This window comes from Lutra lutra, chromosome 4 (assembly GCF_902655055.1).
Source record: "Lutra lutra chromosome 4, mLutLut1.2, whole genome shotgun sequence".
NCBI classification, from domain to species: Eukaryota; Metazoa; Chordata; class Mammalia; order Carnivora; family Mustelidae; genus Lutra; species Lutra lutra.
In genome coordinates this window covers 20,844,469-20,861,938 of record NC_062281.1, presented here as the reverse complement: position 1 = coordinate 20,861,938, position 17,470 = coordinate 20,844,469, and the positions used below count along the sequence as shown (strand labels likewise).

General features: G+C 39.5%; 1 protein-coding gene and 1 long non-coding RNA gene across 2 annotated transcripts in view; one reads left to right on the top strand and one right to left on the bottom strand.

The window, feature by feature from the left end:
* The window catches only part of COLEC10 (collectin subfamily member 10), a 38,379-nt gene extending 33,019 nt beyond the window's left edge, over positions 1 to 5,360 (top strand). The window contains exon 6 of the mRNA XM_047728394.1: positions 1,751 to 5,360. Coding sequence (XP_047584350.1) covers positions 1,751 to 2,142 — 392 coding nt within the window. The 3' untranslated portion in view covers positions 2,143 to 5,360. The remainder of the gene's footprint in view (positions 1 to 1,750) is intronic.
* The window catches only part of LOC125099041 (uncharacterized), a 53,869-nt gene that overhangs the window by 19,776 nt on the left and 16,623 nt on the right, over positions 1 to 17,470 (bottom strand). The window lies entirely within an intron of this gene.

Sequence of the window (17,470 nt, the reverse complement as noted above, 5' to 3'; positions counted from 1 at the left end):
AGTGTCACCCCTGTACACGTCCCTCAAAATGCTAATGATCCGCTCAGACTCCAGGACACTCTAGGACCACTACCTACATATAGTCACACATATTGCATTGCCTATGAGTAGAAAAAGATACTTTCTGGAGAGAGGGGAATGGAGAAAAGGGTAGAGTTTGGCAAGACATGCCTTAAGAAGAGAAAGGGACAGGAATTGTCAAAAAAAGCTAGCATCTCAGAAAAAAGAAATAATAGTAAAAACAATAGCTATTTTCTTGAGTACTTGAAATAATACCTAGGGTGTGTGTATCACGATTACCCTAAGGCTTAGAGAAATTACCTTGCCCATAGATACAGAGCTAATTAACAGATCAGGGATTCGAATACTGGTTTCACTGATGGCTCTAGCCTCAAAACACCTCAACAGAATATTGTGTTTCTCTGAATTGTGCAACTTCCCACATTAGCCATTTTTGTTACCCCTTCTCATTTCCCCATTGTAGGTAGCAGTGAAGCCCTTCAGGTAGGTTATGTGCTCTCTTCTGAGACAGGATAAATGAGGAATCTATTGTAGTTGCAGGTGAAATTGGTCTTCTTTTGTTGTACTTTTATTTATTGTAACCCAGCTATGTCTGTTGTACATTATTAGAAACACACATATGTCATCTTGTGTTCTTCATCTTGTAATACTCTTAATTATAACTCTGGTTATAATTAGTACTGAGATGCTGTCTCTGATATGACTCGGATTCTCATGAAGAAAACCAGACCCTAGAGGTTCCACACAGAGTAGTAGTTCTTGACATTTATTGTGTGGTCACAGATTTCTTGGTAAATTTTGATTTTTAGACCCAAAGAAATATATGTAGATCCCCTCAAAACCTAAAACACATTTAACATCTTATAAGCTCAGGATGACTCTGGGTCCCCAATTCTGTCCTGAAAATTTTTCAGTAGCTCAGTACTTCGTGTATGTGGAGTGAACATGGACAAACTCAGTCTCTGTACATGTTAATAGCCCAGGAATTCAACCCAAATGGGACAAATTTCTATATTATTCCTATGTCTATTCAATAAGCATTTACCATCCAAAGCACTTTTGTAGGCTCCGAGGCTACAGAGTGGTAATGACATGGTCCTTTTCCTCAAGACATTCATAGTTTAGTATGTGAGGCATGCAGACCAACAATTAGATTAGAATGTGTTGAGTGATGCAAAAGAGGAAGAGGAGGGAGCTATGGAAACATGGGGGAGTGTACACAAGAGCCCCATGCCTGTCCAGAGACATTGGGAAGGCTCTTATAGGAGAAAATACTTCCACTGGGATCTAAATGACAAGTAAGAGTTTTCCAGGTAAAGCAGTGAGAAGACTTTCCAAGTATGAAAGAAGTCATGGAAATGGAAGAGAGAAGGGCTTTTTCTTGGGATGCTAAGTATGGCAAAGCATAAAGTAGGATGGGAAAAGAGTCTGAGAGGAGTTGTGCGGCAAGACACATAGCATATAGCAAACCTTTGTTAAAATAGTCTCCTCTTCACAATTGTGTGAGGAGTTAAGGAGGAAGGACAGGGAAGACAAATGGCAGGACTTCATTCTCCATTTGATAACTACAAAGGTGATAAAAATATTTAACCAGTGCCTACCTCATACTAGGGACTTGCAAAATAATTGTTGAACATCAAATAAGTGAAGTTAAATCCAGCAATATTATATACTTGCCTTTTCTTCTTTTGAGATGCCTAATCATGCTCATCTTTTCCTCTCTGCAAAGTCATAGCAGGGATTAGGGAAACTGAGGAGAAATTCTACTACATCGTGCAGGAAGAGAAGAACTATAGGGAATCCTTGACCCACTGCCGGATCCGGGGTGGCATGCTGGCCATGCCAAAGGATGAAGCTGCCAACACACTCATCGCTGACTATGTGGCCAAGAGTGGCTTTTTCCGGGTGTTCATCGGGGTGAATGACCTTGAGAAGGAGGGACAGTATGTGTTCACAGATAACACTCCCCTGCAGAACTACAGCAACTGGAGAGAGGGGGAGCCCAGTGACCCCTACGGTCATGAGGACTGTGTGGAAATGCTGAGTTCAGGCAGATGGAATGACACAGAGTGCCATCTTACCATGTACTTTGTCTGTGAGTTTGTCAAGAAGAAAAAGTAACTCTGCTCATGCTACCCATTTGTTACTTCTCTGTGACTGTCATTGCAGTTATTTTTATACATCCTTTTCTTTCTAATTATGCCAAATTCATTCTGACTCAAGACAAGTAGAAAACGCTGAGCTGGGGTTTGGAATCCCCATTGCCATGGTCTTCTTTGATGATTTTGAACATTTTCATACACAGTATATGATCGAGCCAATAGTTCACCAAGTTACATGGATCCACAGAGAGAGTTTGAATTACTAGTTGTGCAGGATGTGGTTGTCTATGTGTCAAATGAAATGTTCTCTTGCCATTCGCTCTGCTGCCTCTCCCTAGACCCTGAAACCACTGTCTATTTAGCCCGGTGGATAATTGGACAGTTGGTTGGTGATGATTAGGCTAACTTGCCCTTGCTCAAAGCCAGACATATGAGAAGGCCTTCTGTTAGGAATGCAGAGATATTGTCTGACTTTGAAGCCAAGAGCCTCTATTCTTTGACTGGTCACTCACCATGGCTATAGTCACACTTGAAAGGTCCTCCTGTTTGCACAGATATAAAAGGACTTCAACCCCAAACCTCTGTTTGAGAAACTTCTGGTCTGTGACCCATTCCAGACCACATGGAATCACACAGACAAATTCCGTGCTTCTAATTCATTATGGCCTTCAATGAGGTCTACCAAGGATTTGCCGTGGCCTCTTTCTATAGGCCCACAACTGCATCCCAGGGCTCTAAGTTTTAATTCTGATTTGTGGAAAGAGAAAGATTAGAAATTGAAAGAGAGAGAGAGAGGAAGGGGGAGGATTTTTTCCAAACACTATTATCTATAATCTTCCTGTTAAATTGCCCCTTACTACTAATATGGCCCCATTATTCTTTGTCTTGGGTTTAGCCTTATCAATTTTTCTCCCCTTAGGCATGGGTAATGAAGGAAGGAGTTTGTGAAGCTTTCAGAAAACTCTAGAAGCCTCAAGATGCTACCAATGTCAAGTCACCATGTTCTCTCCTCCTTGCCTCTAATATATCACTTATGGTGACATTTCATGGGAGGCCTTTTACTTTCTGTATTCATATGTTATAAAGACCCCATATCAGGGATGCTGTTTGTAGTACTCTGACATCACATGTATGTGGCAGGTGTGGAGTTTGGAACATGCCTCTGACTCACACTTATCAAAATGGTAAAATTCTACATTTTGCCATTTTACATCGTAAACTTGATCTACAATCAAAACTCAAAGCACCTTTCATTTCAAATTTGAAAATAATATAGTTCAACAGAACTCTAGATTTTCCCCTTAAAATCTGCTGCTCTGGCTATAGTTTGTGACATATGATTACACTGTTTAAAATGCTGGCAAATGGTTAATGAAATAAGAGAAACAGATCAACAACATATGTTCACCTTAAACCATCTGTCCATGATTTCACCCATGACTAACTGGTTATGAGATAAGATTTAATTAGGTTATTTCTGTGGGTTTATCCCAAGCCACAAACTCAGGTCCTACAGGGTCCATAGAAGAAGACATAAATAAATCAAATTGAATGGATGGGGATCCTAGTACTGAACACAACTTATTCTAAAGGAACTAGGTTCCCTCTTCTCCACTCCCACGCCAGTCCCCCTCACTGTTATGTTTGCTGTGGAGGACCCAGTATCACTACGTGCTCTGATATTTCAAGAGAAGTCAGAAAGCTGGAACTTGATGATATATATTCATATTTTTAAATATTGGCAACTAGTTAGTTTTCAGCTCAAGTTTTAAGTCACACAAAATAGTCTGCTAGGCCAAAAAAAAGGGGGGGGGATTTTTCATTTCTCATCTCTGGGGAAAAGTTCTGAAGGTTCTAACCATGTCGAATGTCATGAGGTTACCATGACATCAAAGTCGAGGTCTCCCATTTATACTTCAGTCAATTCAGCTTAATTACGGGAATTTGTTCAATGTTTGCCATTTGTCAGGCTAATAAACTAGTTACACACTCAGATTTTTGAGAATGTGGCCTATGATATTTTGAAGGCAAGTCAGTTTAATAAGAATTACAAAGCAGAACACCATATTAAAGCCAGTAACCTTGGGTGGAATGCAAGCCAGTCAAGACCATGAGGAACAAGAACCTAAGAATGGTTGGAGGAAGAGAAAGGGATTAGAGGAAAAAAGAGAAGGGATGGACAGCAATCATTGCCTAGAGGCATGTAGCAGTGGGATCCATGTTCTGATCTGTTCTGGGTGGCCAAAGTATGAATATTTAGTGTGTGTACTCTAAGTACTATTATTATCATTATTAAAGCATTTCTTGTAATGACTCATCTTTGCTGCCAATGCTTCCAAGAGAAGATGACAGAGTATCTAAGGCACCACACACCTGATTAGATTTACTAAAATTTTGTGAAGCCCTTTGTGCTTTATAAATATCCTCACACATCATTTCTCATTTGATCCTGATAAACTTAGTGCAGTAGGAAGGGAACGTGTTTCTACTGCCATTTTCCCAATTAGAATACTGAGAGCCAAGGGAGCTAAGCAATTTACCAAAGTTGACTCATTTGGGATAAAAGTAGACTCCAGCCTGCTGATCAAAACTACCAAGCCAGTGTTCTTTACAGCCTGTTTGTTGTTCATTAAATAGGAGCTCATCCATGATTCTCTCATGATAGCAGGAACTCAACTAATCTCTCTTGATTACTTTCCAAAGCTAAGCATTAGAGTCAATTAACAAAGATACGGTGGATTTGGAAACTTACAAGTTTGGTGCTCCCTGGTTTGTTTCTGAATTCATTAATGTCTAAACCTGGCTTGAATGTTGGGGAGGTGACTTAGTAAAGCCTCACTAGTTCTGCAGATAGCTACAGATACAGGGAAAGCAAAACAGATATATGAAAATTGAGTTTTGCTCAAAATAAAAATGGGGAAATAATTTTTTTGCCCCATGAAATTCATGAGCATTCTCTTAAATAATTAGCATTTAAAATCAATTTTATTCCCCAAAAGTTGAATTTATACTCAACTTTTCAAGGATACACCTGTGTACCTCTCAAGACTGCATAAAGTTTCCAAGGGAAGAAAATTTAAAAAATATATTTACAACCTCACTTCCCAAAGCAACACATTCCATGATGAGGTAAGAAGAAATAATCTTTTGTCCAGAGTTATTGCCCAAACGCTGTGGAATGTGCATACCCAGTGTTGAGACACATATAATAGACATTCATTACACTTTGGACAACTCACCCATAAAAACTGGTGGTACTTAAAAAAATATATATATATGCATATATATGCATATATATATGTGTGTGTGTGTGTGTGTGTGTGTGTGTGTGTGTATGTATCACTGCTTAGATCTATGTTAACCATATATGGGCTGATTTATTATTAACCGACTAATTTTCACCTTCTGGATTGCATAATTTGAAAAAAATAAGATATTTTGTTGACTAGGAAAGATTAATTAAATAGCAGTATCCACTGCATTATTAAGAGATTGAGACTGAACATTTGTAGGTATTCTTTCTAATAAGAAAATTATGATGATAAGATTCCATGCAGTACTGTGCAACTGTAAGCATATCACTTTAAAAATCTAGATTTGGTGTCATGATGTCGTGAATTCCAATGCCAACTGTGCCACTTACCAGCCCTATTAGGGGAAAATTTCCATGCTCTGAACCTTGTTTTCTTAATCTGTATGGTTCCTCCACACAGAGGAGAACTAGGACATTTAAAGATGTAACATGACAAATAGCATGGAGGACAAGGGGAGATGGAGAGGAGAAGGGAGTTGAGGGAAATTGGAAGGGGAGGTGAACCATGAGAGACTATGGACTCTGAAAAACAATCTGAGGGTTTTGAAGGGGCGGAGGGTGGGAGGTTGTGGGAACCAGGTGGTGGGTATTAGAGAGGGCACGGATTGCATGGAGCACTGGGTGTGGTGCAAAAACAATGAATACTGTTATGCTGAAAAGAAATAAAAAATTAAAAAAAAATAAAGATGTAACATGTAATGAGCTAAGAAACAGGGTACCAACCAGACATATTACATGGGGTAATAAAACTTAACCATTACTACCAGCTACCTGTTGAAAAGAAACAAGTCATATTTTAAGATACAGGGTTCCCCCTATTCTTGAAAGTAGAGCATTCTATGAAACCTTTACTAACTGAAATGGTGTGAAGCTAAGAAATGATTAACATTAATTTATATGGAACATTTTTTTAGTATTCTCACCCCCCACCCCAAATCACCTCTCTTAGGCTTTCCTGATACCTTAGGACACATGTTGCTAATGATGCATGAAATAAGTCAAGGTAAAGCCCAGATGTCCATAGACACAGATCAGAACTCTGGCAGTTGATGCCGGACCGGGAGTGTGGGTCCTGGGGAAGGAGCTTGGTGGGGCGGCTGTGGTTGCTTGGGGGTACAGCTGCCTTTATCAGGGCCGCTGCCAAACCAACACTGAATCCTGTGTTCCCTTTCGGGATTTTCCCCATAAAAGTGAAAATTCTCTTCAGATGTCTTTCAGTTAGTGAGAGCAGGTACCAATGGAGGTCTTTCATAAAAGCAAAATGGCATCATGCAAACTTACACACAAAAAAATGACTTAAGGGACAAACTGTACATATCTAGCACATAACACTCTATGTATGTACATATGGATGGGCTGTACATGTGTCTTTGTGTGTGTAAACACAGACAGGTCACTTTTCTCATCCTTATTTCTAGATAAAATTCTTACCTTCAGGGCAGGGAATACATCTGCTGAAAGTTGCACTGCTGGTTGGAATTAGCGCTGAGATTGATTCTGAAACCATTTCTACTTTTGGTTGATTCTAAACCCATTCCTACTTTTCCTAAGATGCAGTTCATCTGAACCCATGCTTATCACATAAAAAGTAACTATTTTTTAAAACTTAAAAATGAAACCATCAACTTGCACCACCTTGAGGTTGTAAGACCCTCATAATCTAGCTGGTAAAATTTGAGGGGTAAAAAAGAAGAAGGAAGGTGAAAGGAGAGGAACCATTTGCCACAGATATTGGATACACAGATCTTTTTATGAATATAGGCATTTCTTTCACTGCTCTCCTAATAGTCATGTAATTTATATTTGAACATTTTTGGCAATTTGCTAACCCCATTAGCAAAATTTTCCTGATGGTGAACTAAAATAGGTTTCCTTCTAATTTCCATTCATTGTCCTTGTTCTGCTCTCTGCTGTTTATAATTCTGAGAGCTCTGGCCCAGAGACAAGCTGGAGCAGGCTCTGAATGGAAGTATGGGTCCGAGCAAGGAGAACTGTCCTCACTATGGCACTGACTACTGAGTTGGATACCCAGTTTTTTGGCCTTTTTTTTTTTTTTTTTTAGATTTTATTTATTTATTTTTCAGAGAGAGAGAGAAAGAGCACAGGCAGGGGGAGCAGCAGGCAGAGGGAGAAGCAGGATCCCTACTGAGCAGGGAGAGCCCCATGCAGGACTCAGTCCTAGAACTCCAGGATCATGATCTGAGCCAAAGGCAGACACTTAACTGGCTGAGCCCTCCAAGCATCCCGAATATCCAATTTTATATGTCTCTAAACCTAGAGGGTATGCCTCATATCCAATGAATTCAAATTTTGTTGGTAAAGCATGAGATGCACAGAGGTAGAGTATGAATGGTATTCCAAGTCATCTGGGGGCATCTCAATCATTAAAAAATCGATTTATTAGGAAGTTATATAGTGGACAGCGTTCAACCTCCCAGAGAGGAGGTTGTTAAAAGGTAGATGGTTTGACCAAACTTCATTGAGAGGGCTCAGGGCAGGTGTCCAGTGCTAGTGCGAGAGTCAAAATCAGAGTCCACGTGCATAAAGCCTACGTGAGGAGCAATTGGCTTGGGTGGATAGGAGAGTTCATTAATTCATTAAATGCAGTTGTGGAACATCAGACATGTGTTAAGTGGCACCATGATAAGGGCTGGTACACAATGGAAGTGAAGACAAATCAGATTTCTAGACTCATGGTCAGAACTCCCCTCAGGCTCACTGAACATCAAGACTACCATGCAGAGGCCCCAAATTTATTCCATTATCATGAATGGAATACATAAACCTGTCCTATTTTTGTATGTACTTCCTCTTCAACATAACACCTCTTCAAAGATACATTGAGATAAGTTGGACAAGGAAATTTTATTTTTTTTTTTGTAACAGTACCACATTGCCCTTTCTCGAAGAGTAACATAGACATCTCTCTTTGAATACATTTACACATTGAGTCACTTTGATATGAGCAAAAAGTTCTTATATCAATGTTCATACTCACCCACACCATTTTCTAGCAGAGATAGAATGTATCCTTGTGGTTGTACATAAATGAGCATTGACACCTCGTAAATGTTCTCTTGACTTATTTTTTCCTGGCGACCTACACCAGACAGTCAGTGAAACCCAGATTTGCCATACATTGTCACTTTCATAGTAAAGTAAGAATAGACAGGAAGAAGGGAGAAGTGAGTCAGCCATTTTACAATTTGTTAAAATGTGAGTACAGCCACCCCAAATTGATCACCACGTTGGCCTCTGCATTTCAAAGATAACGGAGAATAATGTGTGTCCATACAATTTTAAAGCTATATAACCCTTTGGCATGTGTAGTTTTCACTTTATAACCCTTAAGCAGAATAATGTATTATTAGTTAACACTTATTTTTTGTGTAAACCTATCTGGTGGGAGAGGGGAGGGAAATGAAGACCTGAGGAATGTCTAAATCAAATCCTGCATATATTGATAGAATGTAAGCCCCAGGAAAGAGTACTCATAAGCTTTCCCATGATGTGTGAAAAGCCCAGGAAGGCACAGGAACATTTTCTAAATCTTAAGAAAATAAGGTAAAAAGAGATGTAATTGCAAACATGTTTAACTTAAATCCAATAAAGTCTAGATGGATATTTCTAATATCTATAGTGAGCATAACATAGAATTATGGGAGACTCTTCCCATAGCAGATCATAATTTCACATGGATATTTCCTAAATCAACTTGGAGAAGGTGATTCTGAAGAAGGCTACAAGAAGAAACATATAGGTATTATAAGTGGATGTTTTCTGGCAATGTTTATGTTTAAAAACATTTTTTTCCCCAATTCCCTGTTTTGTATGATCTTAGCTTTGAACTTGTCAATCTTGTTGCTTTTCAGGGACACAACCTCCAGGATGGGTGAGGATTTCTGTACTGGCACTTATAAGCACTGTAATTGTCTCTTCCATAGAATAAGGATATTCTCTTTGCCCTAAAGGACCTTAGGACTTAAAGAACAGAGTGGACAAACACAAGAAGCTATTTCTAATTTTGGTCTTGACATCAGAGAAAAAGGAGATAAGTTGATAAATCTAAAAATACATATTGAGACATTAAGATAAAATATCAAAGAGCACAGTTTTTAAAGAAGCTTGAACATATTCCTTCTGGGTTTCCTAACACCAAACACCTATGCATAGAGAGAGTTTATAAAAAGAATATGGAAGGAGGTAAATATATATATATTTGTATCCCCACCTTTGAAAGTACAAAAGAAAAAAATAGCTAAGCTCTTCTTTTTTCAGATACTCTTTTATTGGGAATGGGATGAGGCATGATAGTACTGCTTCTCTTTCAAAATGTTGTGTCACAAGTTACCCTCATTCCTACATTTTCACAAATTCAGTAGCTTTATATGCACTAATACTCTTGCCTCACTGATTCATACTCCTATGAAATATCGAGATAATATTTACAGAGTGAAATTATACACAGTAAGGAATGTGTTCCTCTGATCACCACAAATAAGCCTACAGATCCATATGGACAAAAATTACATGATATTTGGGTCATATTATGCAAACTCCTTATACTAGAAATACTTACTGTTACATTATCTACAAATACTCCTAAATGATTTAGTATGCTTGGGATTCTAAAACATCCCTGCATTTAATATAATCCCTATTTCAGGGGAATTCCTAGCCATGGTTGTTGGAAAGTATCTTCACCCTTTTCTGAAATATAATTATCACATAGATATTGGGATTAAAACCCCTTAGTTTCTTTACTCTTTTTTTTAAAGATTTTATTTATTTATTTGACAGAATGAGATCACAAGTAGGCAGAGAGGCAAGCAGAGAGAGAGAGAGGAGGAAGCAGGCTCCCTGCTGAGCAGAGAGCCCAATGCAGGACTCGATCCCAGGACCTTGAGATCATGACCTGAGCCGAAGGCAGAGGCTTAACCCACTGAGCCATCCCGGCGCCCCAGTTCCTTTACTCTTAATATGGTTTCTTAACTGGCACCAGTGATGATGAATTTGTCGACATGAATTCATACAGGAACTTAGCCTAAGTCTCAGGAGTTTGATGGAGGCAGAAGTCAAAATAGAGTTGGGTTGATGAAGAAACGCGCTGTAAGAAGGTAGAGATGGTATATATAGTAACATCCGATACACAGAATTCCAGAAAATAGACCATTTTTTAAGGTGCCATGTGAGAAGTATATTTTAAGTTAAAACCATGGGATTTAACAGGAAAGGAAAGTCATACCTTGTGATCGAATTAAATATTTTTAGGAAGCTTGCTATAAAGGAGAGTTGATGAATACCCAACTTTTGCATCAACAGGGACAGGACTGGGGGAGATTATGCTGAGTGAAATAGGTCAAGCAGAGAAAGTCAATTATATGGTTTCACTTACTTGTGGAGCATAAGGAATAACACGGAGGACATTAGGAGAAGGAAAAAAAGTGAATTGGGGGAAATCAGAGGGGGAGATGAAGCATGAGAGACTGTGGACTCTGAGAAACAAACTGAGGGTTTTGGAAGGGGGGGTAGGGAAAAGTTGGCTTGGTGGTGGGTATTAAGGAGGGCACGGATTGTATGGAGCACTGGGTGTGGTGCATAAACAATGAATCTTGGGGGCACCTGGGTGGCTCAGTGGGTTAAGCCCTGCCTTAGGCTCAGGTCATGATCTCAGGGTCCTGGGATCGAGCCCCGCATCGGGCTCTCTGCTCATCAGGGAGCCTGCTTCCACCTCTCTCTCTGCCTGCCTCTCTGACTGCTTGTGATCTCTGTCTGTCAAATAAATAAATAAAATCTTTAAAAACAAAAAAAACAAAAAAAACAATGAATCTTGGGACGCTGAAAAAATAAAATAAAATTAAAAAGCTAAAGGAGAGTTGAAGCAATAAGAGCAAGAGTGGTGGTTGGACACTGTCAATCAGATAATGGGAATAACTGATATAACTTGAGTGTAATACTAAGCATTTGACATGTGGTTTTAATTTAAGCCACAAACCAATGCTATGTGGTACAGACTACTATTATCTCTTTTTCCTATGAGTAAATTGGGGCACAAAGATTAAATTCACCCTGCTGGGATTTCAAGGCAGACTGTCCAGTCCAGTGTCTGCATTATTAACCACTGCACTATTTGGTCTCACCATAGAATAATGGGCATATTTGGAAGGTCCAGAGTTTCTGTCTTGCTACTTATGTTCTGTGTGGCTGCTCACAACTCACTTAAGTTTTCTGAGCTTGTTATCTGCATGTGCACATATGCACATACGTGCACAATGCACATATTGATGGATGCATGGAAAAGAGGGAAAACCGTACAAAAACATGACTGTTTCACAACACCTCCATCAGTCATGAACAGTTTGGAAGCTTAGGAACATTTCATCCATTCTCCAAAAGGAATAAATAGATATTTCAAGAATTCTGAAGACAGCTCTTTTTTTCCCCTGTGCCTTAAGAAGGCAAGGAAAAATACTGCCTCACATAAAGGAGGAGATTCTAATAGAAATAGAGTGTTCCAGGGGGATCTTGTTGAAAACACTTGAAGTCAAACATGAAGTTTCTGAAAAGAACCTTGAGAAGCAATTGCTCTGACTGAGAGAAGGAAAAATGACATAATCGGGGTCCTCTGGGGTGAAGTGGTATGATCCTGGGATGGAGAATGACAGGAAGATGGAGAGCACAGGACCCTCCTACAGGACATGGCCAGTCCCTCTGGAGGAAAGCATAGCCCATGGGAGCCAGGTGGTAAGGACGTCAAGTCCTCTGCTGAGATTTATGAAAACATTCAGGTCTCTCTGCTGTAGAGATAGTATTCTCTACTGGACAAACAACTCCCCAGAATTTTTAAATGATTCCTATTTTCTACTCTTATTATTGTGAAGTATGTAACAGGATATGTTGTTTTTATTTAATTTTAAGAATGAAATATCAAGTATTCTACAATGGCAAAAATTTTTTATTTTTTGCAGGTATACAATCACTTAAGACTTATGTCCAATCCTATCTCCCACTCTCACAGTCCTATAGAATAGAGTCACAAATTCAAGACATAATTGTGATTTTACAAATTGTGTTACAAATTGAATTACAAATTGTGTATTGCCCAACATAGATGTTTGATGAGTACATACACTTTGTACTTCTGCCATCTTTTTAAGCCCCTCCTTTTGATACCCACTTCTGGGTGCATACCTCCGAACGTACACATGTGCTAGAAGTTTCCACAACAGGTTCATCTCTCTGATTTGTGTATTTTGCCCATATGTATCATTCCCTCTTGTCTGTGCAGCAACCTCTCATTCATCCAGTGAAATGAAGTTTATAATCTCAGTTTCCCAAAGGCCCTCAGGGCTCCTCCCTCTGATCCGTAAGCATAGCTCTCCATGTTTCTGTCATGGCATTTTCCGTTGAGGACAGGGATTAAAGGCAAAGGCAAAGTGCCTAGAATTTAAGAAGTAACCAGTGCATGCTTGTTCAATAACTACCTCATAAGTGGCGAATCTAGGAATAGAATTCAAGGTGTCCTAGTGCCCCCTGGTCCTACTATATTCAGGGCAACCCTCTAGAAACAAAAGGTGATTTAATCAAGGTCGTGACAGGAGAGAGATGGCACACTTAAATGAGGTAATTGAGAAGAGTAGAAAGGGAAACCTTATATAAAAGTATAAGCAGAATTTAGGGAAACCATCAAGGGGTCATGACACATGTAGGGCAATAAGTGCACAGCCTGTAGGGCAGTGTTACCAGGCCTAGAGAGAGCCACATGTGAGAGCTACCTGATGGGACCTACCACCTTAGCAGTGAGGGAACAACCTACTACTGTGACCCCAGGGAAGCCAGGAAGTCATTAGCTGACTCATGTCTCCCACTGCTTTCTGCTCTTCTACAAGTGCTTCCCATTGTCCAGTCTCAACTGGAAGCCAAAAGGGAAAAGATCCAGTTGTTGGAAACTGTAAAATTCAACCTCCTGAGGCTTCCAACATGGTGGAGCCAGACAGAGTTGGAACTGAAGGTCAAACAAAGATATTCAGCTCAGAGTGGAGTCCAAACTCTCTCCTTCAGCAAGCAGAGTCTCATGATGGCTTATCATAGATTCTGGGAACAGGGATGAGATGAAGTTGGAAGAGTTTCAATATTAGAAAGGCAACAAACAACGGACAGCCAGGATTAATAAGGGCAGTCCTAATAAAGCATCAGAGTGAAGAAGAAGGCAGAATGGTGGAAACCAGATATGAGGTAATGGGACAGGAACCCAGAATTGAACAGGGGAGTTTTAATGAAAAATAGAAGGAGTGGCCAAGAGAAATTCTCTAAAACAACATTGTCGGTCGCAGTGCCTTTTTCCAAAATATATGCAGATTTATTCATAGATGAAGAAGGAGCTGGTGGATCTGCAGAACCAGTTTTGGCAGATACAAAGAGGGCTAAGGCATGACTCCTAACTTTAGGAACTCTAAATTTCTAAATCCAAACGAGCCAGACATAATCGAAGAGTGCTGCCATCCCTTGGCATATCCTAGCATCTCGGGCCTGTCGGGTCTCTCCTATGACCCAAATCCTTCAGAACTATTTTTGAAGATTTCCACAAGACTCTGAAATTCCTTGACATCATAGCCATCTGCTTATGAAGTAGAGATATATATGTATATGTTCATATACAACAACATATAATATAATAAGAAAATAAATTACTAATATATACCAGTCATTAATCAAATCGTTATAATCATTAATTAATATCATTATTAAGTATATATTAGTTATAACAATATACAGTTATATGTGTTATAATTAGAAACATAAATATAATTATGATAATTATAGTTGAGCATAATTACACCATATATAATTATATTCTTATATTCTTCAAAAAAATTGCCAGTAAGTTGGGTTTTTTAAATGTCTATTTGAATTCTAATAAAAATCTCAGTACCTAAGACATGACTCAAGATTTTACTTTCAATCACAATCAACTCAACGTAGAGAAAGGCCATTTGGAAAAGTCATGGTTACTTTAGAACTGTATCTTCCTGTTCCTTCTGCACCACCAATTCTTGTGGACTCCCTTTTTTGCTGCTTCAGCCCAGAGTCTTTTAATGGGAAGAAACAGAAACTCAACTCAGACTAATAGGGAAAGAAAGGAGGAAACACAGGGCCACAGCTGGACTGTGGCTTATCTGGACCTGGGCCCTGAGATGGCTCGGCCTCCCCTGGGTTCTCTCCATTGGACTCCTTTCTATAGACTCATAGGATAGGAAAGATGATCAGCTGTAAACCCAGACCCCCATCCTTCCACTTCACCAACTCCAGAAAAAATAGGGTGTGCCCCTCTGTCTGGGACACAGTGTCCTGTTGTTGTTCCCAAGTAGCGCAGTCTTGATCTTGTACCACCACTGTGGCGGGAGAATGGGCAAGATGGGCACAGGTAGGGGGAGAGTAATGATTTCATGAGCTCATGGAATCGCTTTCTCTGTGCCTTTCTTTTCCTATCTTTCTATCCATACATCCACCCATTTACCTACCTATAAACAAATACACCTTTGTTTAGAGTAGTAGCATTTTGAATTAGGCCAACTTGAATTGAACTGAAGGCTTAATGAGAGAAAGGGAATAAATGAAAAGGGATAAACAGCACAGGCGTGCTGTTTCTCCACTTTCATCCTGCCAGGAGACATTACACATCCTAATTACTCGGAACATTTACCCCTTAGAAATCCCAGGCCTGAATTTTGCTCTTGTTTCCAGTGGCCTAAGACCACCAAGATTTCAGATCTAAATATCAAGAAGCACGAAAGAAAACCCATTTTCTTAAATTGCAAGATGCCTCCTACATCCCTTCTTCCCTCTGTTCCCTCTCACCTCCAAGCTTCTCCTCTAACTCAGACTCGCAAACTTGTCCCTGCCAAGTGATTCAGACCCTGGGAACTGAAGCCTGTCGATGAGGCAAAAATAAATTTATTTGTAGTTCTAGATCTTATCTCAAAAATTCATCTAAATGTTACAATCTAATCTGCAGTGCAATGTGTTGGTTTTCATGTGAAACAATGTATCTACCAGTCATCTAAGTAAAAATGGCAGTGGAAAAATACAGCCATATTTCTTCTTTGCCGGGCACCTCCCCGTTCCCAGCACACTGCTCTGAATACCCAAATCCAACAGGCAAGGTTCTGCTTACTCCCTCACAAAGAAATTAAACTTGGGTAGGCCCACGGGGATAGAACTGCCAGCCAAAAATCAATCCTGTTGCTCTAATGTCACTTTCATATTCACTGAAATTTCAGTTTCCCTAAGTGATTTGACAATTAGTAGAAATTTCCCAAATGAGGAAATAGCAATTATGGTTTTTCCAAAAGAAATGGCCATGAGATATTTGAAATTATTGTAATGTCATGGTGATTTGACTGTTACTTTTTTTTTTTTATCAGGTTGGCATTTTTGAGATGGAAAGGGCTTTCTCGAATGATTTAGAATTAGATATTGCTGTGAAATTGACACATTGTACCTGGCAATAAGACAGGGCCAGCACCCAATTTGAGGACGTAAAGTCGTTCAGGCTGCAAGAATAAGTATGTGTGCCCTTTTGTTCTGCTGACCCACCAGTCTTGTTCCACTCCTAGGGGTGATGGATTTGACCATTTTTCTCTCCCACCCCTGCTTCTTTCTGCAGGAAAGTTCCTCCTTCTTCCTCTTGCTCCTTGGACACAATCTGATGTGGATCTTAGGGACCATACCTTCTTCTGCGGGTTTATAACCTCTCCTAAAATCTCCTCTTTAATTAGCTGGCATCTTCTAACACAGCAAGACCCCAATTTCCAGAATCTATTCTTTTTCAATTCTACCTAATGCTAGGCAGCTGTTTTCTGACTTTTTTTTTTTTTTTTTTAGTAATAACCTTGCCAAGGCAGCCAGCAGTAGCCAGTAGACACTAGTTTTCTTATCATATTCATACACGTCTTCTAAAAGTACAAGTTAAAGATATTTACTCTGTCTCCCAAGTTACTAAAGGCAACAGTTTTGGGGCTGCAGTTTTAAGCACAGTATAAAACGGATAGCTGGTTTCTTATATGTCTTCATCTCTCATATTGACCCTATTGTTGCCTAACAATGAAGCCAATGCCATATAGTATTGTTTTACTTTAAAGCAATTTGATTCAAAAGAAATTTAAAATATCATTGTTAGCACACACTAAGCTACATCTGAATAAATGTATCCTTAAATCGTAATAGTCTAATGCCATCAAAATTTATTTCTTGTTCCTGTCACAGTTGAAAAGGGGTTGGGCAGCCCTTTGCCATCTCATAGTGGTCCCTCTGGAGCCACTGGCTTCCTAAGTTGTCAGAGCAGAGCTGGAGGACTGCATCGGGTGATTTCAAAGGCCAAGCCTGGAAGGGGGTTCCATCATTATTGTCTACATTGCTAAGGTCAGAACTCAGTTATTGGGTTCCATCTAGTTGCAAGCTAATCTAGGAAATGCAGCCTTTCTGTGGGATCTGAAAGAGGAGGTGTAGTAAACACATAGACTTTTCTCTGCTATTGGCGACTACAAGCTGGTGGTTAAGGCTATAGTTTCTGACTCACCATGTATTGGCCATTGAACAGGCTACTTAACCTCCATGTGCTTCTGTTTCCTTCTTTGTAAAAGGAGGGTAATAAAGGGATAACTACATGTGGGGTCATAAGTTTTTAAGTTTTTATGTTTATAGGTTTTACCATATAATCTCAATGAGCCTGGCACACAATTAGCACTACATAAGGTTATATAAGTATTACATAGAAAATTGTTACTCTGTTGCTACAGACACACTGGGATAATCAGCACATAAATGTGCCATTTTATAGAAAGTCTATTTGATTAGAAAGCCAGACATTTTAATATCCTAGTCCACATAGCTATAAGGCCAAAATAGTGCCTACCTTCATGACTCATGTTGTGTCCTTTTACTTGAGCTCATTGCAATTTTGCAGGATTTATTTCAGACTGTGTGCTAAATCAATGGGATGAGACATTAGTGAAAGTTCTTCAGATGGGTTCTC